General features: G+C 38.7%; 5 protein-coding genes across 5 annotated transcripts; 2 read left to right on the forward strand and 3 right to left on the reverse strand.

The window, feature by feature from the left end:
- Nucleotides 1–98: 98 nt before the first annotated feature.
- VTP21DRAFT_1513 (uncharacterized protein) lies at nt 99–2,702 on the reverse strand (the record flags this gene model as incomplete). Its single annotated transcript, XM_069391609.1, has 5 exons — nt 99–599; nt 660–782; nt 859–1,618; nt 1,685–2,457; nt 2,529–2,702. 5 exons carry the CDS (start codon nt 2,700–2,702, stop codon nt 99–101), a joined length of 2,331 nt encoding a protein of 776 aa, XP_069250850.1.
- A 789-nt stretch (nt 2,703–3,491) lies between these two features.
- Nucleotides 3,492–4,464, forward strand: VTP21DRAFT_1514 (uncharacterized protein; the record flags this gene model as incomplete). The annotated part of the gene is made up of 5 exons (XM_069391610.1): nt 3,492–3,609; nt 3,676–3,946; nt 4,017–4,057; nt 4,135–4,278; nt 4,340–4,464. 5 exons carry the CDS (start codon nt 3,492–3,494, stop codon nt 4,462–4,464), a joined length of 699 nt encoding a protein of 232 aa, XP_069250851.1.
- Nucleotides 4,465–4,933: 469 nt separating this feature from the next.
- Nucleotides 4,934–7,470, forward strand: VTP21DRAFT_1515 (uncharacterized protein; the record flags this gene model as incomplete). The annotated part of the gene is made up of 5 exons (XM_069391611.1): nt 4,934–5,119; nt 5,167–5,194; nt 6,170–6,372; nt 6,435–6,751; nt 6,819–7,470. 5 exons carry the CDS (start codon nt 4,934–4,936, stop codon nt 7,468–7,470), a joined length of 1,386 nt encoding a protein of 461 aa, XP_069250852.1.
- Nucleotides 7,471–10,597: 3,127 nt separating this feature from the next.
- VTP21DRAFT_1516 (uncharacterized protein) lies at nt 10,598–11,661 on the reverse strand (the record flags this gene model as incomplete). The annotated part of the gene is made up of 2 exons (XM_069391612.1): nt 10,598–11,196; nt 11,292–11,661. The coding sequence occupies 2 exons, from the start codon at nt 11,659–11,661 to the stop codon at nt 10,598–10,600; spliced, it is 969 nt and encodes a 322-aa protein (XP_069250853.1).
- Nucleotides 11,662–13,848: 2,187 nt separating this feature from the next.
- VTP21DRAFT_1517 (uncharacterized protein) lies at nt 13,849–14,782 on the reverse strand (the record flags this gene model as incomplete). Its single annotated transcript, XM_069391613.1, has 2 exons — nt 13,849–14,438; nt 14,503–14,782. 2 exons carry the CDS (start codon nt 14,780–14,782, stop codon nt 13,849–13,851), a joined length of 870 nt encoding a protein of 289 aa, XP_069250854.1.
- Between the last annotated feature and the right edge of the window lie 646 nt (nt 14,783–15,428).

The raw sequence follows: 15,428 nt of genomic DNA on the forward strand, positions 1-15,428 counted from the left end.
GGTGTTATATAATATTAATGAAATATAATTAAGTAGTCAAAATGCATAGTCATTTTGTAACTGTATAATTGAGAAGATAGAAGGCAAGTTCTTTTAATTCACCAAAGTGTGCATTTCTTATTCGGATTCATTCTAGATCCCGATGGACATTTCCAAGCACGAGCGAACTCTTCCGAATTCATTGCTACTCCATTTACTCGGAACACTTCTGGAGAATGTTCGTTTGTAAGCAATTTCTGAAGCTGCATCTCAGGGGAAGAGTATCCACAGTAGGGCCGAGCACTTGCTATGAAAAATAACTGTTCACGGGTATAATGTTCTAGCCCAGGTAATATCTGGTCATGCAGAGATGGCTCGATGGATTTTTTCCATGCAAGGTAGGCCTGTCGAATTCCACCGTTATCTGCAATATTCTCGCTGAGGGTGTTTCGGCCATCTAGATACACTGTACTGCCATTCGGAGCGCGCATAGAGAAGTTGGAGTATTGATCAACAAAACACTGAGCTCTCATTTCAAAATTATGTGATGCCTCTTGGCTCCACCAGTCACGAAGCGCACCTTGACCGTCGTATTGACGGCCTTGATTGTCAAATCCGTGCTATGACGATTTTTTACGTTAGTATGTTTTATATAGGTGAAACATCACATGTATGCCAACCGTTATTTCATGCCCAACTATATATCCAAGCGTACCGTAGTTGATATATGACGGTAGGTTAATGTGGAAGAAAGGTGGTTGAGCGCCTCCTGAAGGTACAGCTAAATGACCTAAAACTAGAGACTAAATCCCAACATAGAGAAAATAAAGAATTATATCAAGTTGTATCGGTAAGCTATATATTCAATGAAGCTCTTACGTGGTAGGCGTCAGCCGTGTACGAAGTCATCCACCAGATATATCTGTCGGGTTTTTTACCCAGCATTTGAATTAATTTCGTAAACATGAACATTCTTCCTGCAACTCCTATCTCCTGGAAATTGTCTGTGGAGACTTCGAAATCAGCATAGTATCTCTGTAAATCACTTGGTGACATTAAATTGGGAGACTCAGATGGATACCCAACCAAATATTTAAGTTCTTCAGCTTTTTTAAGGGCATTTACACGCGTCTTCTCATCAAGCCAATCGAGATGTGGAAGAGTCATGATAAATTCCTGGCGGATGTTATCTATTAACTCTTTAAGAGCATTTCTGCTTTCCGGCCCAAATCGGCGTAGTGCAAAGTGGCGACCGGGAACATGCCAAATAAATTTACTCACTTCATTTATACAAGTACGCCAGCGTGGTGAGTCAATGTTTCGTTTCGTACCAGAAAGGACATCGTTTAGCTTTCGTAGTGACTGTGTTAGTCGCTCAGGAAGATAATTTGCATACTCGCTAATTGTTCGCCAAAGCAAAAATGCTTGAATTGTGGGGGAATGTGTTTTTGCAATAATCGAGGAAAGATTCCCGGCATAATATGGCCAGCTCACAATTAGATCCACGTCTAAAGGTGCTGGACTCGCATTTGAATAGAGCTGCTTAAAATGACTATCCCAATCAAGGAGAGGGGCCAGGCGTTGAAGGGTAGTGATATTCATAAGATTATACGAAAGCTTGGGGTTACTCAATTGTTGTCTAGAGAAATAAAACCTCATTTTGTAAGAAAATAGACTTTAAAATAACTAAAAACATCGTCCTCACTGTGGTAAGAAATGCTCCATTAGCTGTTTTTCAAAAATGACGATTTTTTCGGAAATGCTCTCCCATGTTTTCTGTTCAATATCAGGCGTGTTTGGCCATAAATCCGCATCTGCCACAATTCCTGAAAAAGTTTCCGAAATAGCCATCCTATATGCGTGCACTAGCGTTTTATCCTGATAATATGCAAGAGCCGGCAACCCAAGTACTGGCTGCGTAAGCCGTAATCTGTTCACATTCATATCTGGCCAAAGCTCGTATTGGAAGAATGCGCTGATTCCGTAGTTCGCGATTAGGCCCAGCGCGGCACCTAGAGAACTCTTTATAGCATTATCATCATCTTTTGTATTATTTTCTGCATCACTGCTAAAATACTCAGGGAGCGGGCGAGGAAGTGGGAATCCTTCCAATACCAGCTTTAACACAGAAACCAAATTTTGGGCTCTTCCTTCATTAACTGAAGTACGCATGCACACCTCATATACCTTTTTGGCTTTTTCGAATACTTCCCTATCATTGAGCTCTTCTTCTCGTGTCAAATTCCCAACAGTACTACCATCATAATCTCCCTCCAATACATCTCGGATTGTTAGAAGATTTTCCTCCTGCACCACATTAAACATAATCCATCTGGATGTTTCAGGCGGTATATGATGATGCTCTTTGAACCTCCCACAAGCGAAATCATAAAAGTTATCGCATGGTGAGACGGATGAGTTAATGTCACGAAGAATACCCGCGGCAGTTTCGAGACAGACAGTTGTCGTGCAATATTCCTGATGTTTTATAAGCTTGCGCATGAATTTTAAAGTCATAGCATTAGAATTATTCATATAAACATTGATACCTTCACAATAGCAATATTATCGGGAAATTGAAATTTGAAATGGAAAATGTTTAAAATCCCAAGCCCCACCAATGCTAGCATAAATATCTGGAACCTTTTCCAGTATCTTTGCCAGGACTGTTGATAATAGTCAATGACAGATGGATCCGCATGCTTTTTTACAATTCTACTCATGAAAAATTTCGAAGAGAATATGGAAAAGATTTCTTGGATTTCTCTCGATATTCCAATTACTCCGCTAATAATCTGCATTTCATGAGATTACATTGAGCGTAGCTATAATAATTTAATGGTTTGTTCAAACCTCATATATACTGTAGCTGGTAAGGTAAATATATCAAAGGGAACACAATTTTGATGGAATTATTTGTAATTTATTTTGATTTTGATTTTATTAATAGTTGGTCCTTTTGAAGTCCTTTAAAATGCTAAAGCGTAGCTTCTATGAATTTTATCTTCCTACGCAGATACGAAAAGAAATTTGGTAAATCTATCCGTTATACCTTAATAATGTACAGTACAAAATTTCTGTCCTATTTTCTGGTTTTTATACTTCTATTTGAATCTATAATATATTGAATATGAATGTTTACAATTTTGCAAACTTTTCCGAATGCAAACACACAGTTGTATAGTGAATTCAGAACTAACTTTTGGATTTGAATATCCCGGATGCGCGAGTTGAGCTGTTTTTATGTGGATAGAGGAATCGATATTAAAATTGAAATATCTTTACGTTATACTGCAATCTTGAATTCGGACACCATGCAGATGGAAAGCTATATCAAAGATACCCTTCCAAAAGAGGATTTTAGTCCTTAATATAAAATTATACCGATTCAATTCCGAATCATCGGTGCTCGATTTTGTATTTTATAAAAGTTTCAGCGGTTTCTGCAGGTTTGCGTCACTGCGATTAAGATTCTAGCAAAATATAATTTGCCTTCTATATTTACAACTATCATGACAAACAGTGAATTGTCATCGACTCTCAATGCGGCAGAGGAATTTGTCAAAGAATACATGAGCAAGTATGATCCTTCTCATGATTGGTTTCATGTAGACAGAGTAAGGAGACAAGGTGATTTAACATTTCGAAGACGATAAAATTCTAGCTTACTAATTCACCATTACCTTGGAACTCTAGCTCTCAAGATTGCCAAAGAGGAGATAAAGCGGAGGCCAGTCGATCTCGAGATCGTTGAATATGCAGCATTATTCCATGACATTGGGGATGCTAAATATATAATTGCTGGAAGTAAAACAGCACGCGAGACGGTGCTGGAATTTTTCAAAGAGCACCAGTTCGACTCTGCAAAAGCTGAGCTTATAACTAACATTATTGAGAACGTGTCCTATAGAAAAGAGCTGGCGGCTGTGCCGGATCCCTGGAGAGACAACTGCATAGAATTACATATGTAGGCAACAAATCATAAAATGCTTATATGTCTCTGAATCCTCGTTTTATCGTATGAAACTCCTCTATAGAGTGCAAGATGCCGATAAATTAGATGCCATGGGTGCTTTTGGTAAATTAATTGAATTTGCGGAGTGTTTTTCTAAAAAAATCAACAGCCCTTAATAATACATATTTATTTCACTTAAGGTATTTTACGATGCGCTGCTTTTAGTGGCGCCAAAGGTCGAGCCTTGTACAATCCCGAAGAGAAGCCCATTGAAAATATGACCAAAGAACAATACGATGCACAATCAAAGGCTGGACATGGAACCGCCATTTCACATTTCCACGGTAAATACAACCAATATCTGTATGAGCTTGCAAAACTCTGACCAAGAATATTTATGTCTAGAAAAACTGTTCCATCTTAAAGATAGAATCAAAACGGAAACGGGTAAAATCATGGCCACTTCCAGACATAACTACATGATAGAGTTTGTTCAAACCATAGAAAAGGAGTATTCTATGGATATTTAAAGAATATATAATAATAGAGAGAATCTTTCCGTATCATTATAAGGACCACAAATCATTATACCTATAATCTTCGTTAAACTTTCTTGATACTCTACTTAGTCTCTTTTGATCTAAAAAGTGATCTAAACTCCAAATAGAACTATGAACCGCCATTGTCCCGATTTCAAGAGTTAGGCGAGTTTTTTAGCCAAGTTAAAACCGCTTATCCTTTGCTATTATGTTGTGGAAGGTTCATTCAATATCGTAGTATTTGCACTTTGACTTGTACATTTACGGGAAATAGTCGGCTATATCTCAATTGGTCAGGAGCACTAGAAGTTTTGCCGAAAAGGTACAAATGCAAATGGACCAGTTGGCTCTGCAAAATTTACCAATAGTTATTTTTGCCAGTTTTTTCTGGACAGCATATGATTTGTCGTGGAACTACTAAGTAAAGAGAAATGACAGATATCACTTGGCAAACTGAGCAATGATTGAGATTTCACGCTCGAACCTCGCAAATACTCTTGGCATAGCGTATAACTGTGTACCACACTTTACATCACCGGAATTTGTGGGCGGAAGCGCTAAGATCCATTGCTATTCTAAGGATCAAGGGAATTCCAGTCTCCAGATGGTCTTGAAGTATGTGGTGCAAAATCTCATCTCCACAGTGGTAAGGGCGAGTCGGCGATGCACCTATTGGGTTGCCTACTGACATAGGTGCCTGAGCTTACTATGTCTCCAGATGGTATGTGTCTGGCGTAGTATAAAGCTTTGATACTCAATTAAGAAACATTGCGTTTGAGCTTTCTCTCAAAACATTGGTAAAGGCTATCATTAGAAAGATGAAAAGGGCGCATTTTTTATTTTCGTAACCCGAATTTTTAATGGTTTCTTATGAATCTTGGCGATTGCCATTTTTTTTAATCAGAAATACCAGTAGCTAGATGTTGCAGGTATCTATAGATTCTAACAAACAATGGAACAAAGTTGGCAATTGTGTTTCAAGTTTCAGGTTCCTTAATTATAGAGAAAAGGACAGTTTTACGCTTAAAGTTCAGGGGAAATCTCTGGATTAATGATTCTTGTTTATGTGGAACTTAGCAACCATGTGGCGAGGATATTCACTGTTGAATGGCTCCTCATAGTCTGACACTCCCTCGTTGTTCACTTTCTAATAGTTTTTTATGAGATGTAAATAGGAAATTTATGCTTTTGCCTACCTATTGGTAGACACTTTGCCAGCACACCTTGGCTATTAACTAGCAAATTCAACTCACGTTCGTACGCATAGACCATCTAACTAAGCATTTGTGTTGTATGAAAACCAATGCTGCTACGCTTTGCCTCTTGCGCACTGATTTAAATTAGCCTACTCGCTCGGGACTGCATTCCCACGAAAATTGTCAAATAATTAGACCAATTAGATTCAGAAGGTTTCATTTGCCCATTAAAGGCCAAAATATTATAAATGGATACGTTGTTGCCTTTAAGGTCGCAGCGTACACTTAGGCCATACCAACAGCCGTTATAAATAACTGGTTCTTTTGTTTTTATTTCCTGCATCATCATTCCGTATTCACCATGAAAATTGGAGCCCACTCTACTTCATATTTATACACTTTATATATTTTTGTCGGACTTATTTCGCTAATCCCTTTCGTTAATGGAAAATGTGCCTCCATCTCGGTACGAAAGGAAATCCGTCAATGTTCGGATCAAGAACGCACCGACTTCATCAACGCAGTACGCCAACTGAACCAAGGGACGCGTCCAAATCGCTTCGACTTGTTTACTAAGTGGCATTTGGATGCAACTGAGTACGCTCACATTACTCCTCAATTTTTCCCCTGGCATCGTGCTTTTCTTCGTGAATACGAAAAAGCGTTGCAGAGCATTAACCCAAATGTTGTGCTCCCCTATTGGGTATGTAAGGGATATGGCATGTGTATCAAATATCAAGTGTCATTAACCTAAGATTTATGTAGAACTGGAGCGAAGATGCTGAAAACCCACTTGGAAGTCCAGTCTTCTCTGATAGTTGGTTCGGCGGCCGGGGTAGCAGCTGTGTTACGTCTGGCCCTATTGCAAACTGGCAAGTTTATTACCCAGATGGATCTCCTCGTTGTCTACGAAGGGATCTTACTCTCAACAAAGAACAAGTGGCGTCCACAGCGGTTATCCAGAATATCACTCGTGGTACTGAAAGCTATGATGAATTTGAGAAACTTATTGAAATCGTTCCGCATGGTAACATTCATGTCGGAATCGGTGGAGATATGGTAACTATGGCGAGCCCAAATGAGTAAGTAGTAGCTACTATGGAATCGCTGATTTGATTGAGGTATATTGACCAAAGCATATTCAACTAGTCCTATCTTTTACTTGCATCATGCGTATATCGACAAGATCTGGGCAGACTGGCAAAAGAAAGGCGAGCTTTTCGTATGGCGATATGGTGGAACCAACAGGGAAGACGGGAGCCGTGCTCTGATCTCCGACTTTATGAAACCTTTTAATGTCCAAGTTGCATCCGTCATGCCCACCACTAGTGATTCCATGTGCTATATATACAGCGACTTCCCTGAATCTGCACCTCCTCCTCCAAATGGCACACCAACCACAGCCACTCTTGCAGCTCCATCCCCAACTGCAACTGTTGCAACACTCAGTAGTGTTCCAGACTCGTGGATTAGGATGCAAGGAGGGGATATAAACATGGCCAGGCAGGTAGAGGCCCGTCTGAATAGTATCGTCGATGGTATTAACAGAGACGTGAGACAACGACAAGGAGGAAACGGCAATGGGAACGGTAATGGGAACGGTAATGGGAACGGAAATGGGAACGGAAATGGGAACGGAAATGGGAACGGAAATGGGAACGGAAATGGAAACGGCAACGGAAACGCCGGAGGGAATGGCAGAGGAAACGCCGGTGGAAATGGCAGAGGAAACGCTGGTGGGAATGGAATAGGAAACGCTGGAGGGAATGTAACTGGAAACGCTGAAGGAGATACAAATTAATTTATTTTTGCTCAAGGCTCTAATTTAGACAATAGTAATTCACCATTTAGTACTTCAACCTATGAGTAATATGTAATTTTTTTAGGATGTCCATTTTAATGATTGGTATAGCCTTTGATGCTTTTGTAAATAAATTATTATACACTTAAAGAAAAATATTTGAAACATCTCTCAAAAATTTCTCAGCTTTCTGTGTTGTAGAGTCAATGCTATAATGACAATTGCCATAAAAAAATTATAATGCTTCTATTCATACTCTGATCCCCAATAACTTTTACTGAGCAATTGTATTTTTATACATTTCTTTAATGAGTATGCGCCTTCCTAAACTTGTAATAGTTTAATTAATACATAATTAGATACATCAAACTGACTACAACTACGCATCGTTGCGAGTTTTGTGCGAAAATTGTCACTCGTCACAGTTTTTTTTGCCTATTCAATGATATTCTTGAGGAAATAAAATCAAAGTTATTTTGGGACTGAACCTTCAAGGGATTAAGAATCTCGGGAGGTGCTCGTCAAACCAGAGTTTTAACAAAACGGATGATCTTTACGTGAGATAAGAGGAATATAATATTTGAATGAATTCTACTGATGCAACTTTATCGATTTCACGAGTATAATATTTAATTAAAGAATATGAAGCAAATACCAAACTTGAATCCTCAAAAAGTAGGATCCGTATACTTAAGAGTTGTATAAATTAGCGCTGTCTTAATGAGAAAAAAAATGTGAGAGATAATGATCAGATATAACTATACTATAAATTGGGAACATTGTACAAAGTGAGCAAATTACAACTATAGAGAAATATCTGTTCGAGATTTCCAATGGATGTCAATTATAAATTTGAGAATCAATGTCAACCATATCTAGCGAATTTCATGATTCCTGAACTTTGAATTAAAAGCATTCGGGTTATCAATTAACGGTTTGTCATCGAAATTATTTTATGAGCATACAGAGTTTCTATGGAATTTTCTTTAGAAAAATACCTTTTTATTTAAAAGTTTAATGATTCAAACTGCTTTGTCAAAACAAATCTCTCGATTTGATTGCATTTTCTCTAGACTATACCTCCGCAATTAGAGGGAGATTATTAATAGCGGATACTAAGTTCCCATTCATTTGTAACTGACATCTCCATTGGTTTACCCTTCATTAAATAACAAATGATGGCACAGAATGTCCAAGCAGGAACATTAACTGTACATATACTTGAGGGCCATAGACTCTCTCTCCCACCCGGAATAAGCCTTCCTCCTGTATCACCAATAATTAGCCAACGTCGATCAAGATGTACTTCATTTTATCGAGTAAATTGGAGGGACCGTGTTAACCAGCTTCAAAATGAGTGCTGGTGGTTGCCCTATGTTGTTGTAGAGTTTGAAAAGGTAATTGAAAATTCTTAGTGTGAAATGCGCAAGAAATGGCATGCAATTTCTTTATTAAGAGCGAAATTCTGGTCAAACCCCTTGGAGGTGATATGCAAAATCCTGCATGGCAATACGAAATAACATTGTAGGCACAGTTCACTTTATCATCATCGCAAAAACGTTAAGTTTATTTTTTCTAACAGTGACGTGACAAAACATTCGATTATCAATTTCACTATTTATTTGCGTTCACCACCAGGAAATCCTTCAAAGAGCAGTGTAATTCTTGGTCGCTTAAAGATACAACCAAGCTTTATTGATCAGATAGTTCAAGACGAATGGTACCCACTCCAAGGCAGCACCGGTCAGCTTCATGTGCAGCTATTCTATCACCGAGATCGGGTATGAACCAAATGATTCGGCAGTAATATTTGGATACAAATGCTTAACCATGCTTTACCTTTTTAAATTAGAACAATAATCCATTGACAACCGGTTCCTTTGATTTACTGAAAGTGATTGGGGCGGGAAGTTTCGGTAAAGTAAGTATTATATATGAGCCAAACTTCGCTGGATAAACACTTAGCATCACGAAAAAACAAGGTATTGCAAGTGCGAAAGCGAGATACGAGCCGTGTTTATGCCATGAAGATTATTCGAAAAGTTCATATAAATTTCTGCTCAGAAGTTTATCACACTCTGGCAGAGCGCATGGTGCTCGAGCAAATTAACAACCCATTTATAGTCCCGCTCAAATTCTATTTCCAAAGTCCTGAGAAACTATATCTAGTGTTTGCATTTATAAATGGTGGAGTTTTGATTGAGCATTTGCAGATGCTAGGCAAATTTTCAGAGGAACGCGCCCGGTTTTATACTGCAGAAATCTATTGTGCATTGGAGTGTATTCATGAATGCAACCTCATCTAAGGGTTTGCAATGATTGAAATTATGTTGTTTTATGCGATGTGGGAATAATTTTAGAAATTTTGTTCTATTTAATCTTCTAGGGACTTGAAACTCGAGAATATTCTCATCAATTACAACGGACATATTACACTAAGTGATTTCGGCCTCTGCAGGTTGAATATGGAGGAAAAGGGCACAATAAATACATTCTGCAGCACGCCATAATATCTTGCACCAGAGTTATTACTTGGGCAAAAATATACCAAGGCGGTGGACTGGTGGGCACTCGGTGTTCTTCTTTACGAGATGTTAACAGGGTTTCCACCGTTCTATGACAATAACATTAAAGAGTTGCACCGTAAAATCTTACAAGACGGACTGACTTTCCCCAGTGATGTTTCCACTGAGGCTCGTAGTCTGCTCACTGGTTTGCTGACCCGCGATCCTGATCAACGATCTGGCAGTAACGGTGGGCAAGAGATTAAGGGCCACCCTTTTTTTGCTTCTGTTGACTGGTCAAAGCTAATGAGAAAGGAGATAGTACCGCCCTTCATCCCCTCAGTCCCTCAGACGAAAATTCATTGTATATCCGGATTTGAAGTTGGATTCTAATTCCATAATTTATATAAATTATATCTTTGTGCGTACTATGTCTCAAGTGCTGTATGTCTAACGTGGGAATATTATTGAATTTGATGCAATTCAACTACGGCAAAATCCAGAAAATAATTATATTAACATCGATGCAAAGAGTCGAGAGAAGCCATAACTACAACTTAAATATAGATTCATAAACCATACATATTTATATCAAGAAAAGAAAAATCCTGTCACTTTTCCTATCAACTTGATTCCTTCCTGATTTTTTCCTCGTATTCAAGAACTGATTCTAGAGCATTAGTGAGGTTTATTTTCGGCTCCCAGGTTGACTCGGAATCGCTATATCCCTCCCATTTCACCAAGTATTCCACTCGTCTTCTACGGCGAACTTTGCGAATTCTCTTGTTAACTATTTTCTCAACCGCATATTCTAGCCCTCTTGCAGTTTTGATGGGCGAAGGCGGAGATTTTATGCTATTTTTGGTTCCTTGCGAGCTCTCAGGAGAAGAAGTTTTCGGTGCAGCAGTTACTGGAGGGGGAGTTGCTGGTAAAGGGGCCACCGATGGAGGATTCTCTGATGAAGAAGTTTTTGATCCAGGAATCTGTGATGAAAAAGTCTTTGATGTAGGTATAGCTGACGAAGAAGTAGAGTCATCCGAGTGATTTTGAATGGATACAGAGCGATTAGACTTGTAGGGAATATATCTGTTAATATGCGAAAATTGAAACGGTTTAGGGGGAGAGCTTTCGACAATGGTTGCAGGCTTGCTTGGGTGTTTTGAAGATTGATTTGCGGAGGAAAATATATTTAATGGATTCATGAAACTAAATCTAGATCCAACTATTGTGGCAATTCAAGAAAAATATTAGCGAAAATTATATATTTGTATATCCAAGAGCTGGACAGAAACGAAGAAATAATTAGAGGATACCTACAGGTATTAAGTGTAGTAGATTTGGAGGATGCATCGCGAAGTTCCTCGGGATCGAAATTGGCATCAAAGTCAGGATTGGACTCGGAATCATGTTTGGAGTCAGAACTCGTTAGAGAATCGATAATTGATTTGTCATCAGAAATAAGGGAAGAAGTAGGCTCAGGACTGGGTGCTTTATGGTTTGGAGGTGAATGCGGGGCGGCTATTGGGCTATCTGTAGCCATAGTTCTAGCGAGCTCCTCTGCTGCTCTCTCTCTCTGATTCTTCAAAAATTGCTCCGATTTTTTTTTATGCTTTAGAAGAGTTGATTGGCTCACCATCTTATTTCCTTTGCACACATTACAGTAGCAGCATACTCTAGGTGCAGGCATTATGACAGACAATTGGCAGCTGATGTTATCGATAAATTGGCATGCTCATCACGATTGCTGCAAATATTAAAAATGGGAACATAATTTTTCCAAGCGCTCCGCACTCCCACTCGTCCATCTCTCGCCAATTAGATTACAAGTTGAAGAATAGGGATGACGTATCGGGTAAAAAGGAATCGCACATCTTAATTTAAGCTTAACTGACTGGGTAGGAGCTGATGGGCCAGTTCTCTAAGTTAGCATTGGCCCTAACAGTGCCAAGTTAAGGGTTTTCTAGTCGTGCAGAAGTATGCCTTGAGTCCTGAAGAAAGGACGATGAAATTCGCGCTACAAATAAGTATTAATAATACAGCTATCGAACCAAAATAGACATCAATAACTGGTGGATTAAAATCATCTCTATTTTATAGGTATGAAATTGCATGAAATCAACGCCAATTGATAATCCTAATATCGATTATAGTCAGGAATATGTCAGGTTTCACCAATTCCAAAAAATCTTAATATGAATCGGCTTAAATCCAGAAGAGGTTGGCTCGATTATATTAAAGACTAGCGATGAGGATCAGAAAATGGATTAGGATATATTTGAAATTAACCATTCTCTTTGAGTCGCCATATCGCTTTTATTTAAAACACTGCACATCATGAAGCTATCAATCCCGAAATTAACCTAGATCAGCGAAACGAGAATAATGAGTAAATTCTGCGCCGAGTCCTTTTCTGTATCAAGAGGCTAGTGTTGTTTAGATACAGTATTACAGGAAAACACGTGTGTTTTATTGCTTCGAAATCCAAGCTCACTCTCTCAGCCATATCCTGTGCTTATATGCAAAATGAACACCAAGTGCAGGATCCCTTTACGATCTATTACACGATAATCCAAGGAGATCCTATCCTCTCAGTGGCAGAGGGATGAGTCATGCCATTGGGAGGCTCAACCTGGATCCATTTCCATTTGTATCGAATATATCTATTTTGTCCGATATTTTGGCTCAAGCTTTCTAAAGCAAACCCCTTTCCGCTCGGCAAAAGGGCACTAGCCCGCATTTAATTTCAGGGTTGTATCCATTATTGTTCTCCAGAGTAAAAACAATCAGAAGATTTCAGCACAACTCACATCTCGCCAATTTCATATTCTCATGAAATCGACCAATGGGCGATGTGGCACGGTTTTTTCAACGAAGAAGCGTGTGAAACCTAGCTTATAAAGGATATCGTTTTGCGCCGAGTGAAGTATGCTCAGTACTCTCTGGAAGGTATTTAAATGGGATGAATTCTGCCAAAGCCTTCAGTTCTTCTTTATATCGGTACTATTTGTATACCCTTATCAACCATGAAAGTCTTAAATCAAATAGTTGTAGCCATGCTGCTTATGGCGGTAGCCCAAGCCTGCAATGTAGGGAGCGAATGCAACATTCAATGCTCACCTGGTAATAGCCCGTATTGTATTAATCACAATTGCTATTGTTGCCCAACGGGACACCCTGAGATCTGCTTGTAATCTGATCGCAACAATATCCTAATCATTTACGATTAATATTATCATTAACGATTTTAATATAAAAAAAATTGGAGTGATCTTGATAAAAATATGAGGTTGTAGTATCAATGCTATGTCAATGAAAATTTTATGGATATATCTATTGGGTTTTTTCCCATTATCAGAAAACAATCGCCTGAAATATTTTATCTCTGTTCAATAAAAGCAATACTCGTTTTCCCCTCCTTTCTCTAGTGCAAAATTTGACTAATATCCTTTATAGTACTAAACTCGGACTTAGACAAATGGAACCCAAGATCTTAATCGTTGTGGATCATATCAAATACCTTTTTCCACCATTACCGTCCTTTTCGCACTAAGATGATTATCTATGCTAGATTTTTTAAATTATACTTATGCACGTCGCATCTTCAAAACTGCTGGCTATGTAAAGTTTGCAAAAAGGAAAGGGTGGGCCCATTCAATTTACTTTTAATTGAGCTATCGAAGCATTTTCCACAACACTGGTATTTAAGTGGAGAGATTAAAAATTAATAATGAAATACTCTGGCTTAATCCCTTGTACTACTTTTGCAATCCAGTTATTCATTGCATTAATACTTGCAACAGCGCAGCAGAGAACCGAGTATTCAATGCTTATTTGACGGAGATGATAACAATATTTTATTATCTCCAAGAGTATTTCAATCTCTCCACCAGCGCTGCGACACTATTCCAATTGTGCTGGCGATGATTAGCATCGATCCATACATGCCTAAAACAGTCGGGACTTCGTTAAAAAAGTATACATCAATTAAAAAGGTATATAGGGCGGCGCTTAAGCTAACCACCATGGTGGGAGTAGCGGGAGCTAATTGCAAACCCAAAGTCCAAAAACTTGCTGCTAGGGACGAACACAGCCCTTGCGACAAAAATAAGTACCACATATCGCCTCTAGGCATCACAAACCCCCGAAAAGCAATCACGACGGAACAGAATATTGTGCTCACAACGCCAATGTTAAAGACATACACTATTTGGTGCACTTTTGTTCCAACTTTGCGAACCAAGATGCATGCTGCTGAAGAGCCTAAGGCACCAACAATGCCAAAAAGAATTGGTAGCAACTCCACTGCGACAGAGGGATTATCGTGTTGAGAAATCCGCGATTCTGATATAACCATGACCCCACATAGTGAAACAATTACTGCACAAACCTCAAAAATCAATAATTCTTCTTTTAATATAATACGGGCAAGGACCGGTGTCAGCAAAGGGGAGATGGAAAAGATGACTAGATGAAAGACCGTTAGTTTTCTTACTTCTCCAAAACACAGATTCCAGTGATTGTTAATTACCATTAGTAATAAACAAGGGCAATTTCGACAGCGAACTCAGAAATAACACCATTGTAAGACCTCCAAGTAAAGCTCGAAGAAATATCGCCCTTCTTGTCCCCACATTCCCGAGTGGATGCTGTCCAAAACATAGGCACCCCACATAACCAAACAGCAGCTTCATGAGGGAGCGGATGAATATAACCTCCAAGGAAGTCGTATACTTCATGCAAATTTTAGCCATCATATCTCCAACTGCCAGAAGGAAAGAGTTAAAGGCCATGCAGAAGAACCCAAGCATTTCGCGCTTGCGAATTTGGTTGGAGGTGACATTTTTTTGTGAATCAACAAGGGAATTTGTTTCCTCGCTATATTCCGTGCATTCTCTTGCAAGTATCATTAAACCTATTGCACTCTCCAAGTATCTCCAATATTAGAATGAAAGAAAAAAAGAGCTTAGGGGATACCTATCCGCAAAAGCGTGAATGGGACTATTCTATCGCTGTAAAACATGTGAGTGACCACAGGATACTCTCCAATAATGTGGTATGGATATAATCTTTGCTTATGCATAGCCAAATTCGGTCGAAATTTTAATTAACGCCCGATATGAAAGATTGCAGTGTTCGCTCTGCTAACCCAGCGATAACCCAAAAAAAATTGAAAACAAAATGTATAAAACTTCACTCTGTGTTTATTGAGAGTAGCAATGCATTGCTTACACCAATCCTTAATAAAAATAAATCAATAATTAAAACCGGCTATCTAACTAAAATAATGTTGTTAGATTAATATATACTTTCTTTGGCTAATGAATTTTTGTTAGATTAACTCCATATTAAAATAAAGGCCACAGTCATGGAGTAAAAGTTGATAAAATTAGGGAACGAGTAGCAAAATTAGCATAACAAGGAAAGATATTGATATATTAGTAAAAAAAATTTTTT

The sequence above is a fragment of the Calcarisporiella thermophila genome (assembly GCF_041956535.1).
Source record: "Calcarisporiella thermophila strain CBS 279.70 unplaced genomic scaffold VTP21scaffold_12, whole genome shotgun sequence".
In the NCBI taxonomy this organism is placed as follows: domain Eukaryota; kingdom Fungi; phylum Calcarisporiellomycota; class Calcarisporiellomycetes; order Calcarisporiellales; family Calcarisporiellaceae; genus Calcarisporiella; species Calcarisporiella thermophila.